Source organism: Taudactylus pleione, unplaced genomic scaffold, assembly GCF_031769625.1.
Source record: "Taudactylus pleione unplaced genomic scaffold, aTauple2 ptg000683l, whole genome shotgun sequence".
Lineage (NCBI taxonomy): Eukaryota > Metazoa > Chordata > Amphibia > Anura > Myobatrachidae > Taudactylus > Taudactylus pleione.
Genome location: NW_028285085.1, coordinates 1,166,726 through 1,187,956, shown reverse-complemented (window position 1 = coordinate 1,187,956; position 21,231 = coordinate 1,166,726). Strand labels below are relative to the sequence as shown.

Genomic DNA, 21,231 nt, shown 5'->3' with positions numbered 1-21,231 from the left:
ATAAAAATATTAAAGCAATCTATGCTATCAGGTGCCAGTGTGGCCCACCAACCACTGTTGGGTCACTGTCCGCCAAGTCCAATACATGTGGGAAATTGGACCAAAGGCTCCAGATACTTCAAACTTAGGGACACAGTTCCTCACAGTATATATAGAGCAGCACAGACGGTGTAATGCATAGCATTATTGCCTCACAGCACTGAGGTCATGGGTTCGAATCCCACTACGGCCCTAACTGTGTGGAGTTTGTATATTCTCCCTGTGCTTGCATGGGTTTTCTCCGGGTCCTCTGATTTCCTCTCACATTCCAAATATATACTGATAGGTTAATTGGCTCCCAACAAAAATTAACCCCTAGTGTGTATGTGTGTGCACTATATAAATAATTGGTAATAAATAAATACATCTTTCATGGCTAAATATGTGAGTGCTGTGTCTAAATGTCTATACTCTTCACCTGGTTTTACTTGGTGTCTCTTGCACTGCTCTCAGGTCTGCCCCACATTTTACTCACAATGGTAGAGGGGCCCATTCATCAAAACATGATTATAATTTGTGATCATTATGGTTGAACTCCCTGCGAGTTCAAACAAAGTTTGGGAGGAATTCATCAAGCCTCCAGCCTTAAACTATCACTTCCGAGAGACTTTTATCCTGATCCTCCGGTCTTCCTTTAGTTTTCACTGCCTGTCTTCAAGCTGTGCATGTACAGCATGAACACAGGCTGCGAAGATTCTCGCACAACCGGAGAAGCAGGGGAAAGGTGAGAGGGGAACAGCAGGGGTGAGTGCAGTGGAACCGGGAGGAGGGACGGGGAGAGCTGGCAGCCGCAGGCAGCCAGAACACAGCAGGGAGGGATCTCAGAAGATCCCTGTGCTGCACAAGCTGTCGTGTAAAGGGCAGCTTGTGCATACTATTGGGAGCTGTACGCCATCTGAGGATGGCAGACAGCTACACATGCAATTTCTGAAAATCTACGATTTTCGGAAGTTGATGATTACACTAATTTCTACATCCCCATACTAAAGTATGTGGAGTGTGTAAAATAACGAAGCTGGACTGTAACCAGGAGATATCAGTGATGTCTCCTGTGTTACAGTTTACATGAATAGCATTGATACTTTAAATTGAGATAAATATGTAAACAGTGTGCTAAAAATGTTTAGTTATGATGAATAGGCCCCACAGTCTCTCACACTTGCTCCTTAGGGGTACCTCTCAGAGCGTACCTCCACCCTCCTACATCCCTCGCATCACTAGCAGAGAGAGACTTGTACCAGTTGGGCCCTGTCTACCTTTTGTGGGTCACTCCATTTAATTTATTAACGTTTGTTAAGATTTACCTACACAGCGACAGCATTGAATGATCCTACAGCGATATGGGACATCTTGGCGCTATATAAATTAAACATGGTATTTATGATCCATCTATCCCATTGTACACATTCAGGAAAGACTCTAAGCACCACATACTATACACCACACTTAGCTAAACACTGCTTCTAGTCTATACTTTACTGCTCTTATAATGTTATAGTACAGTACAGTGGTACCAGTAGTCAGCAAGTCACATACTTACCGGGGGATTTGCCATTGATGGAGCTGGATCAGGAAAGCAATGACTGGGTCATTTCAGTCGAGTTAGCCGCTGTTTTCCAGACAATACCTGTCTGATTCACTGGGAACTGTGTCTCCACTCAGATAATCCCTTATTCAGCGTATTTCCTCTTATTGCCCCATGTGATACACCTTACTACTGTATATCACACACCTCAGGTAATAACTTTGCTGAGGTAATGATAGTCCTTCTTTTCCTTTTGTCTTTGTGACCCTTCTATCCTAGTTAATACTTCTATTGAAAGTAATACCACTGCTTCAGTATGTATCAGGTTACAGACCTATTCTTCTTTTCCTAGGTACAGCTCAAGCTTATGTACGCTACTTAAAGGTAAATTATTATGTAAGGTAACCGTTCTATTTTGTGCACCAGTTAAAACCAGCCCTCTTGTCTGTAACCCCCTCCTCTGTCCTGGGCACGAATTGTCCTCTTCTGTGTCTCAGCTATTGCCTGTCTCCTTGTCTGTCCCAAACAGCATCTCTGCTCTCCTCCCTCTCAGGTAATTGCTTTCCTGTCCTAACCCCCTCCCAAACTCACTAAACCTGTCATACCAGCCTCTGCCATTATCCAACGCCTGTATCCGCTTTACTGCTCTTACGTCCTCACAATTGGCTGTGTGTGGCATCTCTGCACTGGCAGAACACAGGGAGATTGTCCTTATTCCAACACCTCATGATAACACTAGGGAGTGTAGCCCGTGATGGGCCTATAATGAGGCACCTGTATCAGGCAGCAAGTTCTCACGATTAATTTTAGAATACAGATTTCCTGCTGCCCAGGTATTAACGAGTGATGCTTGCCATATTTTCAGATTTCTTTTAAAGAGAATGCAACTCATGTTCGCGGTAGTTTTAGGTAGCCTTAGGCAGCTGAACTAGGCCCCAAGTGGCAACAAAATCAAATAGGAAGTAAATTCATATAGTGTATTCTGTAAGGGCCAACAGTAATGATTAGATAGCAGAAAAAAAATTCTGCAAGTTTTGGGGGTCTACAAATTCCAGTGATTTTTCAGACACAAATAAGTTCCAAAAAGTTGCATTCTAATGTAAAGTTTCTTTTAAAAACAAACTTGCCTTTTGAACGATAAAATCTCCAAAAATCTATCAAAAGGACAAAAGAGAGGAACAACTGCCTGTCATAAACAACTACTAATACACTTGAGCCAAAAATTTAAATTACTTGTTTTTTTGTTTACACCAATTACAAAATTATTTAAGAACTGATTTGCTGAAATTAGAATAATAGAACTTATATTTGTCAGCCATTTTGTGCATCTGTGCTGCAGTTGCTCATCGGTAGTAGCAATGGTGACATACTGTACAGGCCCGTATGAAAGACAGAAAGGGCTCTGCTCATGAAAGTTTAACATTTCGAATAAATTCATTATGTCCAGAGATATTAATAAGCCACAAATCATAAGGACTTGGTTGTGAAATAAAATGTCATTCTCAGGGAAAATTACAAGTAACATTTACTTTTTTCCACAATACTGAACTCATTTGTAGGAAAACAAAGAGGTTAGAGTTTGTTCAGATGTTCATAGCTCCCATAGCTGGGATTACAAAAGTACCTACAAAGGATTTTTTATAGAACAACACCGGTATATTTTTCAGGGAACTGACAAGCCCACAGTCAGACCCCACAGTGTATTTGTGTTGACACTTCATTACACATTGGCCACCATTTACTAACAAGTTTTATCACCAAAACGAGTGATAAATGTCACTGTGTATGATAAATGGTGCTCCAGCCAATCAGCTCCCAACTGTCATTTTTCTAACAGTTGACAGTTGGGAGCTGATTGGCTGGAGCCCCATTTATCATACACAGTGACATTTATCACTCGTTTTGGTGATAAAACTCGTTAGTACATGAGGCCCATTATGAGGTCAGAGCTGCAGTGTGAAAAGTTATTATTTTCATGCAACTCGCACAACAGGTTCACTTACAGCTGCCTATCCAATAATGATTAGTGCAAAGTCAAATATTAACCTTACATAATGAGTCACAGACCTGTACTGCACGCTGATGGAGTGGAGTGCCCCCAGCCGTTTTATGCTATAAATATATATCACAAACATATCATTAATACCAAATACATATGCATTAATATTACAAAGAATGAGAAATAGGAACTCTGAAGTCTGTCAAGGTCTTACACAAAGACATTAACCAGGTTATATACATAAGACAGATGCAAGATGACAACATGCTTCTGCTTCCCTCCACTTGTAACATAGACCAACTCAGGGGGGCACTGGCAGCATCACCATCATTAGGGAGTCCAAGCAGTAATGATACTGATACCCACTACCTTAGCAACCTCAGCCTGTGCCCTCGTGCCTTTATAAGGTCACAGAGCTCCAATGACATGTTTATTTTACAGAAAGGGGATACAGTATTCATTATTATTTCATATAATACACAAGTATAAATTGGAAATAAAAGTTGTTGTTCCTCTTATACACATTTGTTTTATATTCACTGACACCTATGTAGTCCACTAAGGGACACTTTCAAAGTGATGACACAATTGGCATCATTGTTCTCCAAATATAATGACATAACTGTATTTCGGATATAAATGATGATGTGAATCCCCATGGGTCTGCCGGGAGGGGCCCCATATACTCAGGTGCATTGCATAGTGGAAACAAGCCATACTTGCCAACTCTCCTTCATTCTCAGGGAGACTCCCTGATATAGCAGCAATCTCCCTGTCTCCCTGAAGAATCTAGCAATCTCCCTGATTGCACCTTAACCCATTACGAAGCTGTTATATAAAAAAACCCAGAGGTATATATATTCAAATAGGATAATTAGTATCATTGCCCAGCATTGGTTATAAGTAGGGGTGTGCACCGGCCACTTTTTGTGTTTTGTGTTTTGGTTTTGGATCTGGATCTCTCTTCGTGTTTTGGATCTGGATTGGTTTTGACAAAACCACCCTTCCGTGTTTTGGGTTCTGGGTTTTGTGTTTTGGATCTGTATTTTTTTTTAAAAAAGCATAAAAACAGCTAAAATCACAGAATTTGTGGGTTTTTCTGCTCCTATGCTATTATTAACCTCAATAACCTTAATTTCCACTCATTTCCAGTCTATTCTGAAAACCTCACACCTCACAATAGTGTTTTTATGTCCAAAAGGTTGCATCGAGGTAGCTGGATGACTATGCTAAGAGATACGAGTGGGCGGCACAAACACGTGGTCCATCTAGGAGTGGCACTGCAGTGGCAGACAGGATGGCAGTTTGAAAAACTAGGCCCCAAACTATACATAATGCAAAGAAAAAAAAGAGGTGCAAGATGGAATTGTCCTTGGGCCCTCCCACCCACCCTTATGTTGTATAAACAGGACATGCACACTTTAACAAACCAAACATTTCAGCGCCAGGGTCTGCCACACGACTGTGGCTGAAATGATTGGTTCGTTTGGGCCCCCACAAAACAAGCTGGCAATTAATCTGTCCCTGCACAAACTGGCTCTACGGAGGCAAGATGTCGTCCTCATCCTCCTCATCCACCGATTCCTCACCCTCTTCAGTGTTGTGTACATCCTCATCCTCACAGAGTATTAATTCGTCCGAGCTGGAATCCACAACCACAGGTCCCTCTGTACGTTCTGGAGGCTGGTCTCCCTGGAAGAGTTGATAATTCATTTTATGAACATCATCTCCACATTTTGTGGAAGCAACCTCCTACGCCTTTCGCTGACAAGGTTCCCGGCTGCACTAAACACTCTTTCGGAGTACACACTGGAGGGGGGGCAACTCAGGTAAAATAGAGCCAGTTTGTACAGGGACCTCCAAATTGCTTCTTTTTCCTGCCAGTACAGATACGGACTGTCTGACATGCCTACTTGGATGCTGTCACCGATGTAATCCTTTAACAGACAGACGCACGCTTGTAGCTGCTGCTTTGAGGATGCAAGTGCGGCTACAGCCCACACAATTCACAAAGACAGAAAAAAGAAGAAGAATATTTTTATTGTTTGTGTAGCACACTTTGAGGGGGTCACCACCCTTTAACAGACAGACGCACGCTTGTCGCTGCTGCTTTGAGGATGCAAGTGCAGCTACAGCCCACACAATTCACAAAGACAGAAAAAAAAAGAAGAATATTTTTATTGTTTGTGTAGCATACTTTGAGGGTGTCACCACCCTTTAACAGACAGACGCACGCTTGTCGCTGCTGCTTTGAGGATGCAAGTGCGGCTACATCGCACACAAGTCACAAACACATTAAAAAAATAGTTTTTTATTTTTTGGAGCACTTTGAGAGTTACACCACCCTTTAACAGACAGACGCACGCTTGTCGCTGCTGCTTTGAGGATGCAAGTGCGGCTACAGCCCACACAATTCACAAAGACAGAAAAAAAAAGAACAATATTTTTATTGTTTGTGTAGCGCACTTTGAGGGTGTCACCACCCTTTAACAGACAGACGCACGCTTGTTGCTGCTGCTTTGAGGATGCAAGTGCGGCTACAGCCCACACAATTCACAAAGACAGAAAAAAAAAGAACAATATTTTTATTGTTTGTGTAGCACACTTTGAGGGTGTCACCACCCTTTAACAGACAGACGCACGCTTGTCGCTGCTGCTTTAAGGATGCAGGTGCGGCTACAGCCCACACATTTCACAAAGACAGAAAAAAAAAGAACAATATTTTTTTGTTTGTGCAGCACACTTTGAGGGTGTCACCACCCTTTAACAGACAGACGCACGCTTGTCGCTGCTGCTTTAAGGATCCAGGTGCGGCTACAGCCCACACAATTCACAAAGACAGAAAAAAAAAGAAGAATATTTTTATTGTTTGTGTAGCACACTTTGAGGGTGTCACCACCCTTTAACAGACAGACGCACGCTTGTCGCTGCTGCTTTAAAGATGCAGGTGCGGCTACAGCCCACACATTTCACAAAGACAGAAAAAAAAAGAACAATATTTTTATTGTTTGTGTAGCACACTTTGAGGGTGTCACCACCCTTTAACAGACAGACGCACGCTTGTCGCTGCTGCTTTGAGGATGCAAGTGCAGCTACAGCCCACACAATTCACAAAGACAGAAAAAAAAAGAAGAATATTTTTATTGTTTGTGTAGCACACTTTGAGGGTGTCACCACCCTTTAACAGACAGACGCACGCTTGTCGCTGCTGCTTTGAGGATGCAGGTGGAATCTAGACGGGATTTGGAACCGGGGACACACTACCTCCATCAATTGTCTAAATCCCACTGCACTAATGGCGGATACCGGACGCACGTCTAACACCAACATAGCAGTCAAGGCCTCAGTTATACGTTTTGCTTCAGGATGACTGCTGTCGTACTTCATCCTCATCGCTAGGGACTGTTGGAGGGTCAATTGTTTAGTAAAAGTAGTGATGTTCCTACTTCCTCTCTGGGATGATGAACAACTCCCAGCAGCAGCAACAGCACTAGGAGGAAGTGGTTCTTGATCTTTCCCTATTTTATTTTTATCGGAGAAAGTTTGGTCCTCCATTTATGTTATATTTATATATACGTGCGGCTAAAGCGCACACAAACACAGAAAATATTTTTTTATTTTTGCTGGAGAGTAGTGCACTTTGTGGGTTACACCACCCTTTAAGAAATGAGCCAGCCGGCTCTTTACTTATGGGATACAGGCGCACGCTTGGCGCTGCTCCTTTGTTGATGCACGTGCAGCCACAGTGCACACAATTCACAAACACAGAAAATACATTTTTTTTTGGTTTGGACTGGAGTGTATTTTGGGGGTTACAGCACCCTTTAACGGTCAAGCCAGCCGGCCCTTTACTTATGATACAGGCGCACGCTTGGCACTACTTTGTTGATACACGTGCGGCTACTGCGCACACAATTCACAAACACAGAAAATAATTTTTTTTTTGGTTTGGACTGGAGTGTACTTTGGGGGTTACAGCACCCTTTAACGGTCAAGCCAGCCGGCCCTTTACTTATGACACAGGCGCACGCTTGGCACTACTTTGTTGATGCACGTGCGGCTACTGCGCACACAATTCACAAACACAGAAAATATATATTTTTTTGGTTTGGACTGGAGTGTACTTTGGGGGTTACAGCACCCTTTAACGGTCAAGCCAGCCGGCCCTTTACTTATGACACAGGCGCACGCTTGGCACTACTTTGTTGATGCACGTGCGGCTACTGCGCACACAATTCACAAACACAGAAAATAATTTTTTTTTTGGTTTGGACTGGAGTGTACTTTGGGGGTTACAGCACCCTTTAACGGTCAAGCCAGCCGGCCCTTTACTTATGACACAGGCGCACGCTTGGCACTACTTTGTTGATGCACGTGCGGCTACTGCGCACACAATTCACAAACACAGAAAATAATTTTTTTTTTTATTTGGACTGGAGTGTACTTTGGGGGTTACAGCACCCTTTAACGGTCAAGCCAGCCGGCCCTTTACTTATGACACAGGCGCACGCTTGGCACTACTTTGTTGATGCACGTGCGGCTACTGCGCACACAATTCACAAACACACAAAAAATATTATTTTTTTAGCACTTGGGGGGAGCACCCCTGATGGACAGAGCACCCCCTGGACAACACTACAGCACCCCTTTAGGACTGGGACACTGCACAGGACTTTGGAGTGGACACAGCCCCTATGGAGAACTGACTGCACAACACAGTCCAGCCAGCCCCTATGGACTTTGAAGTAGTGGACACAGCCCCTATTAACAACAGCAGCACAGCACAACACAGCCAGCCCCTATGGACTTTGAAGTAGTGGACAACAGCAGCACAGCGCAGCACAGCACAGCACAGCACAACACTACTCTGCACTACACTACACTACACAGCCCAACCAGCCCTAACTCCCACCCTCCCTCTTCACTGTCCACAGCCGAGTGAGAAAATGGCGCCGACGCGGGTACCTTATATAGGTTCCAAAACCCGCGAGACTCGGAAGGTGGGATGATGACATTTTGCCTTGATTTCAGATCCGAGTCAGGCGGGAAAAGTCGAGCCTGACTCGGATCGGCCTTGGATCGGGGGGGCTTGGGTGGGTTCGGATTTCAGAAATCCGAACCCGCTCACCCCTAGTTATAAGGCACAATGATTCCTATGACTACATACATTTTCTGAGAAGTATCAGGGGGAGATGTATTAACGGCGACATCGCCGATGTGGTACATCCCCCTTCACTTCGCGTACATACCGCGGTTCATTAACGCGGTATGTACCAAGGATTTCTCAAAGGACAGCTCTCTTGATGAGAGCTGTCCTTTGTGATGCTGCCGGGCAGAGGGACTTCTGGGTTGAACACCCAGAAGTCCTTCTGCGCATGCGCAGAAGGCCGCGGGCCGCGGGGGCTCATGGGAGGGATCCGATCGGATCCCTCCCAGCCCCGAGTGTCGCGTTAAGAAGCCCATAGGCTTCTATTGAGTAACGCCACCTGAAGGTGGCGTTACCTAGTGACGCGAAGCAGCAGAATGCAGCGCATTCTGCTGCTTAATACATACGGGGAATGCGGTAAAACCCCCGAAAACTGCATTTTCGGGGGTTTTACTGCATTTTTGCCGTTAATACATCTCCCCCTCAGTGTGTTTTCATTAACAAACAGATCTTACTAACTGCTTTTGGGCTAGTTTACATTTGGATGTAAGTCAGTTTATGACACGCCTGTCAGATGTAGCAGGACACGCCCACTTTACCGCCGCGCTCATAGGTGCTGCTTTCACAATCTCCCTGAAATTATATTTCAAAAGTAGATAAGTGTGAAACAAGCTGAATGGGATAGACATGGTGGGTGGAGCGCAATGCAAATAAATATTGAAGACCATACTGGGATAAGATAAAAACAGGGATCTTAATGGTTGCATAACATGACAAATATTTACAACGCCAATTTCTTCTAGCATAATCATCATAATGGTTGCAAAACAATACTTTTGTGACATACAGTATGTCTTGGACAGACTTATGCATAAATATCACAGCACTACTGTATATAGGCAGCAAAGATCCAGTGTTTCTGGGTCCAGTGGTTCTATTGCATGACAGGGCACTCTTTATATATGTTGCCATACAGTAGGCTCAGGACCGGAAATTCTCACACCAAGGGGGATCCATTAAAGTATGGCGCATTCCCACACAACAGGGACAATCTACTCCATACACCACACTGCATGGGCTATCTTCTAGGGAGGCTGAACTAAGGAATCCAACACTGTAACACAGCCCAATATACAGGGACCATCCCTTCTGATATGCTGTTCTGCAGATATCTATGTTGGCCTCTGCTCACATAAGTCTCACTCTAGCCACATTGCCCTCTTGCAGCAACCCCACTCCCTCACTACGGTAGCACTTCCAGCTAGGAAGCATACAGATATGTCCTCATACATCTAGCCTAAATTCACAGCGCAGCGCAACATGCCTGGCGTGAGTGAGCCGCCAGGTCCTGTGCTATTCTGCTAGCGTCGGGCGTCTTTATTTGATGAAAATGCATCTTGTATATCAGTGTGCACCTGAGTCTGTAAATGAAGCACAACGGAACTTAGAATGAAAAAAGCTGCGGCCAGCACTTCGTATACAGATTCAGAGATTCAGTCGCACACAGATTTTCAAGTGTCGCATATCAAATTAATCAGTACAGTCCAGTGGCAAACACAGGATTTCTAGAGGGGGGTTTCCAAATGCTTGATTTTAGAGTGAGTGTGGACAGTCCATGAAGAGGGTAGAATTAGCATTTAACCAGCTTTAATAAGCATCATACAAAGTATATTGTGTGTCATAATTCCAACATATACAGGACCAGCAATCACAGTAAGCCATTAAATGCAGCAGTAGGCCATCCTGCCTGAGCTGAATGTTTTTATTTTAGATGTGGGCACCATTCCAGAGTATTAGAGCAAGTCCAGGAGTCTGGGGGAGCAGCAGAATAATCTAGCACTGCCCTGGACATATATGTACATACTGGGCTCTATAGCAGCACATCCTAACAGTGAATGTTTTCCAGATCTCCTAGTTGGTGCACAGGTTATTTATTACTGACTGATACATGTTAAAAGATCCACAGGTGGTGCTAATTATTTAATTTGTGATACTGTGAAGAACATGCAGCACTAGTAAAATTACCTTACTATTTCTATTGTGGTAATGGTGTGGACTGGGGAGGGGGGTTTCCAGGCAGACGGAAACCCCCCCCTGCGTTTGCCTATGCAGTCTGGTGCGTCCTAGTCGCATCGCATTGCAATTTATACTGCTTTTATACCAAAGTTCCGCGTCTGACCCGGGGGTTGGAACAGGGGACCTCATTAAGAGATGGACGCTATTTGCGGACGGTCGTTCTGCAAAATGGGCCGGATATTTAAATTAAGCGCTCGCTCTTTGCGGTCTGTTGACGCCTCTATGTCTGAACGAGCGAACGAAACATGAGGTCGCTATTTTGAAAAAACGCCCCTTGGCCGCTTGCATCATACGTCATCTCCGCTATTTATTAGATTAATCGAGTACATCGAACGGCGTATGAACTGCTCGCAATTCTTGTGGTAGCATTTTCCTTCTGCAATCATGCGAGCAGTTCAGGCTAAAAGACAACCAAGTGACGTGGTCGATGACGCTGCTTTGTTAATTATGCACACCCTTAAAACGCCCGTTTTGACCGTTTGGCACGCCTGCGTTCGGATCTCCACTCCCTGTTTTCAAGCACCCTGTTTTGTTACCACCCACAAACGCCTCATCCTGTCACTCAAATTAGCAGGCATTCGCTATTTTGCGAGCACACGATTTCCGACCACACTGACTGGTTGGCGCATGCGCATTACAACCCATACGCATGCACAGATGTGCGAACATCGCTCGGAGCGAACGAGCGGCCGCTTACGAGCGGCTCTGAATCAGCTCCAGGGTTCCAATCCGGATTAGACCCGAAACTTCCCTGTCGCCGACCCAGGATATCCCCGAGTCAGCTCTGTTCACACCGGAGCTGGGTCTGCAGTGACCCGGCTCTTCCGGCAATGAAGTGGATGCTTGGATATGACGTCATCTCCAAGCGCCACTGAAGCCGACCAATATGCCCGGCATGCGGCGTGATCCGGCTCATCATGACCCGGGTTGCACCGTTTACACTGCAGGGTGGCACAGGAACGACCCATGGCCAACCCTGCAAAATGCCCGAGTTGGATCCCCGGGTCCCTGGACCCTGGTGGATCCATTTACACCGACAAAAATTCCGGGTTGAAGCACATCAACCCAGGATATTTAGCTTAGTGTAAAAGGGGTATTAGATGCATTTTTGGCAATAAAAGTCACAAATAAAGACTCCTGATGCTAGCAGAGTCTCACGGGACCTGGAGCACCGAGAGGGGCTTTTTAGCACGACTGCAGCTAAGATGTATAAGGACACATCTGTATGTTATGTTTAGCACTAATGTGATAGCAACTGCCATGTTTATAATTCTGAGTGATAGCGTAGGACTAACCACATTGGAAAGACTTTGGCGCACTTATTCAACTTAACAAATGTTGCCTCAAAAACATCCCCTGTTTATAAAGTGTAGAGAATACAGCTTGGAGTGTCTATCTATACTAATATTATAAGAACGTTGTGTCTGTCTGTTTGTTCCAAGTTGGCGCAGAAACGACTGAACCGATTAGTGAAAATTGTATAATTTTGTAGCGGAAGCTCCTGGAAATAACTTATATTTTGTTTCTTCTTGATCCATCAAGTAATTAGCGCAATTAGAAAAAAAATAATTGACATAATCAATGATTACATTTTAAATGATTGATGCTTTAAAAATATGGTCTGACTCACTAAAATCGTGCCCGTCTGACCTCTAAGGGCCATTATCCTATGCAAATGTGTGGTAAATTACACTTTTGGATATAGAGAGTAGATCACCAAGATAAACAAATCCTTCCCCTAAATACAGAGTGATATTAAATGGATGCAATTATGATCAGCATCTGATAGGGAAGGGGGAACAGGGAACATTTGCCTGTGGTGCTCGCTCCAAGAAAGGGGCATGGCCACTCAAACAGGGGGCCTGGTGTCCCCAGCCAGCCCCCCTTCTGTGCCTCCCCAGCCAGCCCCCCTTCTGTGCCTCCCCAGCCAGCCCCCCTTCTGTGCCTCCCCAGCCAGCCCCTTTTCTGTGTTCCCAGTGTGTCTTGAGGTACATTGTTCTGCACATGCTCAGATAATGAACATGTGCAGACCTGCACACATTTTCAACATATCAAACCTTATGACCAAAGACAGAACTATGGTAGCAAGAGACATTCTCAATGTTCAGTAATTCTGCACAGACCAGCAATTATGTACATATACGCATGTAAGGAGTCATATAGGGAAGGTGCCAGTACATACTCACTAATGATGATGACTTGTGGGATGGGACGGGCTCTGCGTATGTGTGGAAACACTATATTACCGCCTTTTTCATTGCTTAACTCTAATAAGCAGGCTTTGAAATTAAGAAACATTATTAATTTTGAGGCATATCAGACAGAGCAGCTTGGTAATTGTTGTACTAAGGGTCTCATTTATTAACGAGTTTTATCACCAAAACGAGTGATAAATTTCACTGTGTATGATAAATGGTGCTCCAGCCAATCAGCTCCCAACTTAGAAAAATGACAGTTGGGAGCTGATTGGCTGGAGCACCATTTATCATACACAGTGACATTTATAACTCGTTTTGGTGACAAAACTTGTTAATAAATGGGGGCCTAAGTCAGATATTGTTGGTTGTACACATACAGGAACTATGTAAAAGCAGTGCTGTATAGAACATACTTGCAGCACACATACTGTGATTCTTAATACACCAATTTCAAAAATATTTTTTTTTTCCTGGGGAGGAGAAGCAGGTGGGTTGCGATGGGGGCGGGGCATGATGGTTTGCGTCATTATGCCCCACCCCCTTTGTGGTAAATTTTTGCAACTTTAAATAAGGGGTATGGCTAAATGATGCAATTCATTAAGAATTGCGTCATTAAGTCCTGCCCCCTACACGGGCACCCGCGATCGCCGCAGAAATTCTCCCCATTCTGCCCACTTCACTAGGAAGTGGGCAGAATGTGGGAAAAATGCCTACTCTACCAGGGGTGCGGGGAGGTTACCCAAACAATCGGGGCAGCAAGCACCCTAACCCTCCCCCTCTCCCCTTAACCCTCCATCAGTGGTGTCTAACCCTAACCCCCCCGGTGCCTAACCCTAACCTCCCCCCCAGTGGTGCCTAACCCTAACCCCTCCCCTCCCCTCCCCGTAGCCTAACCTTAACACTTCCTGGGGGATACCTAATCTCCCCCCGGGGTTACCTAAACCTAACCCCCCTAACTCCGGGGACAGTGATACTTACCCGGCGTCCGGACGTTCAGAATTCCAGATGTCGGGATGTCAACACCACTATCCTGATCTCATTCGGGATCAGGGCCGGATTAAGGTCTGTGGGGGCCCCTGGGTAACAAACTTGTGGGGGCCCCTTATGCAATGTCCCCAGTAGCAGTGCCCCTTATGCAGTGCCCCCAGTAATGGTCCCCCCTATGCAGTGCACACTGTAGTAATGCCCCTTATATAATGCCCCCAGTAGTGCCCCCAGCCCCAGTAGTGGTCCCCCCTTATGCAGTGCCCCCAGTAATGGTCACCCCATATGCAGTGCCCACTGTAGTAATGCCCTTATGCAGTTCCCCCAGAAGTGGTCCCCCTATGCAGTACCCCTTATATAATGCCCCCAGTAGTGGTCCCCCTATACAGTGCCCCTTATAAAGTGCCCCCAGACAAAGTAGTGGTCCCCCCTATTGCCCCCAGTAGTAGCCCCCCTATACAGTGGGGCCAGTAGTTGTCCCCACTATGCATTGACCCTAGAAAACACCCCCCAGTGCCCCCATGAAGCAGCCCCCTATAGCGGACCCCCTATGCCCTCTGTAGTGGCCTCCTCCCCTATGCAGTCCCTTGTAGCTGCCCCCCCACCATGCAGTGACCTCTATAGTGGCCCCTTACCCTATGCAGTGACCTCTGTAGCAGCCCCCTCCCCTATGCAGTGTCCCCTGTAGCTGTCCCCCCATGCAGTGACCACTGTAGCGGCCCCCTCCCCTATGCAGGGACCTCTTTAGCGGCCCCCTCCCCTATGCAGTCTCCCCTGTAGCTGCCCCCCCATGCGGTGACCTCTATAGGGGCCCCCTCCCCTATGCAGTGTCCCCTGTAGCTGCCCCCTCCCCTATGCAGTGTCCCCTGTAGCTGCCCCCTCCCCTATGCACACACAAACAAAAAAAAAAATCACCACTTGCCTGAATTCCTGCTCCTGACGCTTTCGGCGCTGCCCGCTCCGAGTCCCGACTCTTCCACTGCACTATGGGAGAGACGTCAGCATCATGACGTCTATCCCATTATCAGCAGATGCGGGGGGAGCCGGAAGTCGGAGCTCATGAGTGAGCTCCGGCTGGCTCCCTCCGTTGTGCAGCAGCCAATGAGAGTCTGACTCTCATCGGCTGCTGTAACATACACACAGCTGCCGCCGGCGGCTGTGTGTATGTCACTGTGTAGTGTAGACTGCGCTCACTGCGCGGTCTACACTACACTAGCGGAGGGGTCACTAGCGGTGGGTACAGACAGCGCACCGCTGCTAGTGGGGGCCCCTCCGGGTGTGGGGGCCCAGGGACGACCGCCCCTGTCGCCCCTCCCTTAATCCGGTCCTGTTGGGGATAGAGGCATCAGCATTTTGCCAGCGATCAGGATTCCGGCGTTGGTATATTGGTGGCCGGGATCCTGTCCTCCGGCTTTTTAACTACATCCCCACTGTGAGATATCTCACAGTGTATTGGTTCCAATATCTGCGCTTCTCCCATGGGGAGGAGACATTTCCCCATTGCTTCCCTGTGAAGGTGCTGGGGAAATGTCTGTAAATCGGCTGCAGTTGGGAATACACTGCCCGATGCGGCTGACACTTAACTTACAAAATATTGCATCGGACGGGCATGCTGGACCAATCGATATTTTACCTTCAGTTGCCCGCACACACAGCACTATTATCTGGGCGATCCGCTGATATCGGGCGGATCCAGAGCCATAGAGAGCCGGCCTGGGCCCAGGGGAAGGGGGCGTGGCATAATCTCTGGAGGCCACGCCCCCTTAGAAAAAACCCCAATTAGAGATAAAAATGGTTTTGCCGCGCCGGGGAGGGCGGCGATGTGAGCCCCCCAGCTTGGTGCAAATCCAGGGGGTGGGGGGGCGGGCGTGATCAGTGTGACCGCTACCCCCCTCAGACAGAGAAGACTGCTGCTGCTCAACAGACAAAGAGACCATGGAATTGACATTTTAGTTATAATCCATAAAAAACTGAGGTGGAGATGTACTATGCCTTGGAGAGAGATAAAGTACAGAGTGATAAAGTACCAACCAATCAGCTCCTAACTTACATTTTACAGGCTTTATTTAAAAAAATTACATTTAGGAGCTGATCGGTTGGTACTTTATCTCTCTCCACTTTATCTCTCTCCAATTTGGGGGAAAATGTACTAAGCTCTAGAAAGTGATAAACTACCAACCAATCAGCTTCTAACTGTCATTTTTCAAACACAGCCTGTAACGTGACAGTTAGGAGCTGAGTGGCTGGCTGTTTATCCCTTTGCAATTGATCACTTTCCAGAGCTTAGTACATCTCCCAAACTCAAGCAGTGTCCAAGACATATATATGTGGCATGTTAGCTGTCTCCTATATTCCTACAGATAGGAAGACATTTTGGTCCATATGTAAGATTCTTAGAATGTGAGGTGTTCTTGGGTTACCAATAGATAAGTAGCTGAACACGCCCTAGCCTATCTCATCCTGTGAGTAAGGGAGCGTCTAGATCATGACACCATCATTTCGGGTTTACAAGATGGTTGCCAAATCCCTGAACTAATGAGAACTAATGTTTAACCCCTTCACATCCCCAATGTATAGGAGGAAACAAAGAAGAATAATAAACAGAATAAGATTCATACTGTCAGAAATGTCATCAGGCTTTTGTCATCCCGGAGGCATTTCCTCTTTCTACTAAAGGTGAGGGTTGGTAAAAAAACAAATTAGTAACATGAAATGGGCCGCAGATTATTTCCTTCACTGGTTTCTATTTGTATTACAGAATACTGAGTGAGGTCATGCTACTGTGCCCAAATTATTTATGAACTACATGTAGACAGGCTAATGGCTCAGGCTTAGTAAGTTTTGCTAGAATTTTCACATTACATCAAGAACTGCAACTATGAGTTCTCAGGATGTAGTCAGCATCCCAGTGTGCGCGATGCCGACGGTCTAAATACCGGCACCGAAATCCCGACAGCGCCGAGATCCCGGCTCCAGTATCCCGACCGCCGGCATCCTGAAGGTAAGTATCTTAGGGGAGGGTTAGGGGTTAGGCACTAGGGGGAGGGAAAAAGAAACAAATGTAGCGCTTGTAGAACAAAAAATACAAACAATTTATTGACAAAATGTACAATCAATAAAAACAATAAATATGTAGCAATAAAAGAGTACACTGCAATCCCTACATAGGAGGTGAGTTGGAAATATATAACTCTCTATTGGATGAATGAAAAATAGTCAATGTCACTCAAATGATCCAATACTGATATATAATGATGAGTGTATACACCAAACGACAGGCTGGTGGAATAGATCTCCAAAAAAGCTGATGGAGTAAGAGCCGTGAAATGAAATGAATGAGCGGCTCACCTAAGCCTGAGAGTGTGTCCAACCTTCAGTAGATACACACAAGCCATGTGCATATGCCCCGGTACCTGCACAGGAATCGGTCTGTGATGTGAGGACATCCGCTGTAAGCGCTCGGTCCGTACACACTGACCACGGCTGCTGTGAATGAAGCTGGAAGTCAGCCCAAAATGCCTTAACGCGTTTCTCTGGGACAGCACTCCCAGTTTCCTCAGAAGGTGGTCTCAGATGGTTTGTACTTCCTGGCAGAGTATATATTGGCTCCACAATCACACACCTCTTAGCAATAATCATTTAAGAAAGGCAATTGTGATTATACCATGGTCTCACTGCGAAATACTGCACACACAGCATGTGCCCATGACTAAACTAGTCCATAACTAGTTTAGTCATGGGCACATGCTGTGTGTGCAGTATTTCGCAGTGAGACCATGGTATAATCACAATGTAAACAACTAAAACAACCTCTGTCACCTGGGGTCAATCAAAAAGACGGCCCCAGTGATCCCGGCGCTAAAGAACCAATGTAAATAAAATAGGAAATGTATATAACTTGATACACAGTGCTGCAAAATCTAAATGTCAGTTGCTAATCTGACACAAAAAGAGAACACAACCCAGAAAAAATTGGAGTAGATTGCGCTACTGTGACTAGATAATAACATGTGCTTGATTGATAATTAATAACACCTTAGCCTCTCTGAATCAAAAACAGACAACATTTATTAAACATACAATAAAAATTGAAAAGATAAAAATAGATAAAATGTATCTCTTAAATAAGAGTATAATTCAAATATACAATTGTTGCAACAACTCATATGGCCATATAAATTAATATCCACTGGTAGATCTTTTACCCAATGCGGGATATACTTATTGCAAGTTCAATTAGCGGGTCAAACTCACCGTTTCTCATAAACACGTAGTGGGAGCAGTCTGCACAAGCTTGATGTATATAACCAGTTGGTAATTGTAATATACCGGGCTTGTGTAGTAAAGGTAAAGTAGCGGCTGGAGTGAGGTATATGTCCGTGCTGAGCTGCAGTCCCGGATCGCTCCCCCGTTGAGCAGCAGGCGATGGGCTACACGCAGCCCTCAGCGTTGCCGGAGCCATGAGTCGCCAGTTGATATAGGCTGCAAATTGGCGGCTGTACTGGGACTGGCACTCGTCCTGCGCCACAGACCCAGATAAACTCCCATTACTGGCACACAATGTGTAGAGCGATAATCCTCCAATGCTATGCCGCTAGTCTTTGACACTCCGGTGTAATGGGAGCTACCGTCTCTCCGTGTTTCAGGGATAATGATGGCAGAATACAGGCTGCTGAGCTGCTGAACACTGATCACAGTGTTTAACCCCTTCGACGCGTTTCGCTCCTCTCTAGGAGCTTTTTCAAGATGGCTACTATCTACTGAAGGTTGGACACACTCTCAGGCTTAGGTGAGCCACTCATTCATTTCATTTCACGGCTCTTACTCCATCAGCATTTTTGGAGATTTATTCCACCAGCCTGTCGTTTGGTGTATACACTCATCATTATATATCAGTATTGGATCATTTGAGTGACATTGACTATTTTTCATTCATCCAATAGAGAGTTATATATTTCCAACTCACCTCCTATGTAGGGATTGCAGTGTACTCTTTTATTGCTACATATTTATTGTTTTTATTGATTGTACATTTTGTCAATAAATTGTTTGTATTTTTTGTTCTTCAAGCGCTACATTTGTTTCTTTTTGCTTCTATGTCAATTTGGTGGGTTGCAGGTCCCACATATTGTAGCAGCTATTCATAGATCAAATTGTTCTCAGGTTGAGTATCATTGCGCACCACTCCCATTTTTCCTTTGACTTTCACTAGGGGGAGGGTTAGGCACTAAGCAGGGAGTTTTAGGTTTAGGGTGCGAGGAGGGGGCGGTAAGGTCTAGGCACTAGGGGGAGGTTAGGTTTAGGCACCAGGAGGGAGGGTTAGTGTTAGGCTCCAGGGGGGAGTTTTAGGTTTAGGGTGCGAGGAGGGGGCGGTTAGGTTTAGGCACTAGGGAGGAGGTTAGGTTTAGGCACCGGGAGGGAGGGTTAGTGATAGGCTCCAGGGGGGAGTTTTAGGTTTAGGGTGCGAGGAGGGGGCGGTTAGGTTTAGGCACTAGGGAGGAGGTTAGGTTTAGGCACCGGGAGGGAGGGTTAGTGTTAGGCTCCAGGGGGGAGTTTTAGGTTTAGGGTGAGAGGAGGGGGATGTTAGGTTTTGGCACTAGGGGGAGGTTAAGTTTAGGGCCCGGGAGGGAGGGTTCAGGTAGAGGTTACTGTTACTATAGTTACGTACGGGTGTCGGGATTCTGACTCTTGGAATGCTGCTATCAATATTCTGACGAGCGGCCTCCTGGCTGCAAGTAATCCATACTTCTACTTTACAGGAACCCCCAGCAACATGACAAACGCAGCACGTGGAACATTTTTTTTGTTGCATCCAAGATTTACCAGCTAGGATCAAATTGTTACATTTAGGCTTCAATATTTCATAATTAAAAGAGTAATTTGTTTATTAATTCAGTTGCAGATAGCAAGCAGTACAATAAGAGCCCAAACTGGCTTTTACCTATAAGCTTGGTTGGTGTATTGTTAATGCTGGCTCCCACCAACTCTTTGATCCTACCCCTCTCCCACTTTATTGCTGTATGATTTGACATATAGTACAAATTTTCTATAATGAAAAATATGATTAAAAATATGTGCTATGTTTATGTGTCGGCTCCAATATTATTAATTAATCGCCATACACACATACATATAAATTTAGAACGTGTACTCTATGCTTAACTAGGTTTTAACTAGCACACTGATAGCAAAAGGCTGCCAACCACTGGAAGAGAGCATACAGGGGAGATGTATTATAATGGTATGCATCATGTTACTATACCTCTTCCTGCTTCGCCTCTTTACCGAAGCGAAGCAGGGAGCACTGACACTGAGATGTTTTACCATCTCCTCTGCCGTAGTGGGGGAGAGCAAACTCCCTCCTCCACCAATCCCTGCTAGAGCCCACAGCACAGCAGCCTAGTGTCTCATGTGCAGCCCAGAGCCCGGCAGCCACTACAGCAGGAACAGTGCTGTCCCTGCTGTGGTGACAGTCGAACGACAGCTGCAGCTATCGATATAGATATCCAGGGCCACCATCGGGGAGACAGCCTGGCCTCAAGTCACGGGCCCGGAGAGATCAGAGACAGAGGGGGGCCGGGTGGCTGCGGTGCTGCATGACAGCCATGGAGTATTGGTACAATGGGGTCTATTTACTAAGCAGTGTTAGGAGACAGAGTGAAAAGTGATAAGGTGCCAGCCAATCAGCTCCTAACTGCCACCTCACAGGCTGTGTTTGAAAAATGACAGTTGGGAGCTGATTGGCTGTCACCTTATCACTTTTCACTCTGTCTCCTAACACTGCTTAGTAAATAGACCCCAATGTTTGCTCGGCTGTATATGGTGCCAGCCGCGAGCCACTGAGAGCTCGCGGACCGGCAGCCAATCAAAGCTCGCGGCTGGCGCCATATTTGAAATACCGGTGGGTGCAGCACAGTGCTTCCAGTGCCACCCGCTCCACCCCCTCCCATATTTGATTTTACCATACCATCGACGCTGACACCGGCTGGCTGTGCCAGCGCAGCCAGCTGAAGAGATGCAAATCAGGTACTACATTCCCTTACAGTGCCTGACCTTGACCTGTGCTTCCCCCCCATTCTAGCCACTCCTCCCTGCCCTGTGCAACTCCCCCCTAGTCCAGCCAGCCATCACTGTCCTGCCCCCACTCAGTCTATCCATCCATGCACCTGGCAAAACACTGTTTGGTAGGAGTGCCGGGGGGACTGTATTCTATATATATTATATGTTTTAGAATCGATGTTGGTTTCCCTATATATTTAGTATA

The 21,231-nt window shown here is 45.9% G+C and overlaps 1 protein-coding gene across 1 annotated transcript in view; it reads right to left on the bottom strand.

Moving 5' to 3' along the window:
• Nucleotides 1-1,663, bottom strand: part of TMPRSS13 (transmembrane serine protease 13) — a 106,274-nt gene extending 104,611 nt beyond the window's left edge. Inside the window, exon 1 of the mRNA XM_088455994.1 lies at nt 1,580-1,663. Within this exon, the coding sequence (XP_088312120.1) occupies nt 1,580-1,594 (15 nt within the window). The 5' untranslated portion in view covers nt 1,595-1,663. The remainder of the gene's footprint in view (nt 1-1,579) is intronic.
• Between the last annotated feature and the right edge of the window lie 19,568 nt (nt 1,664-21,231).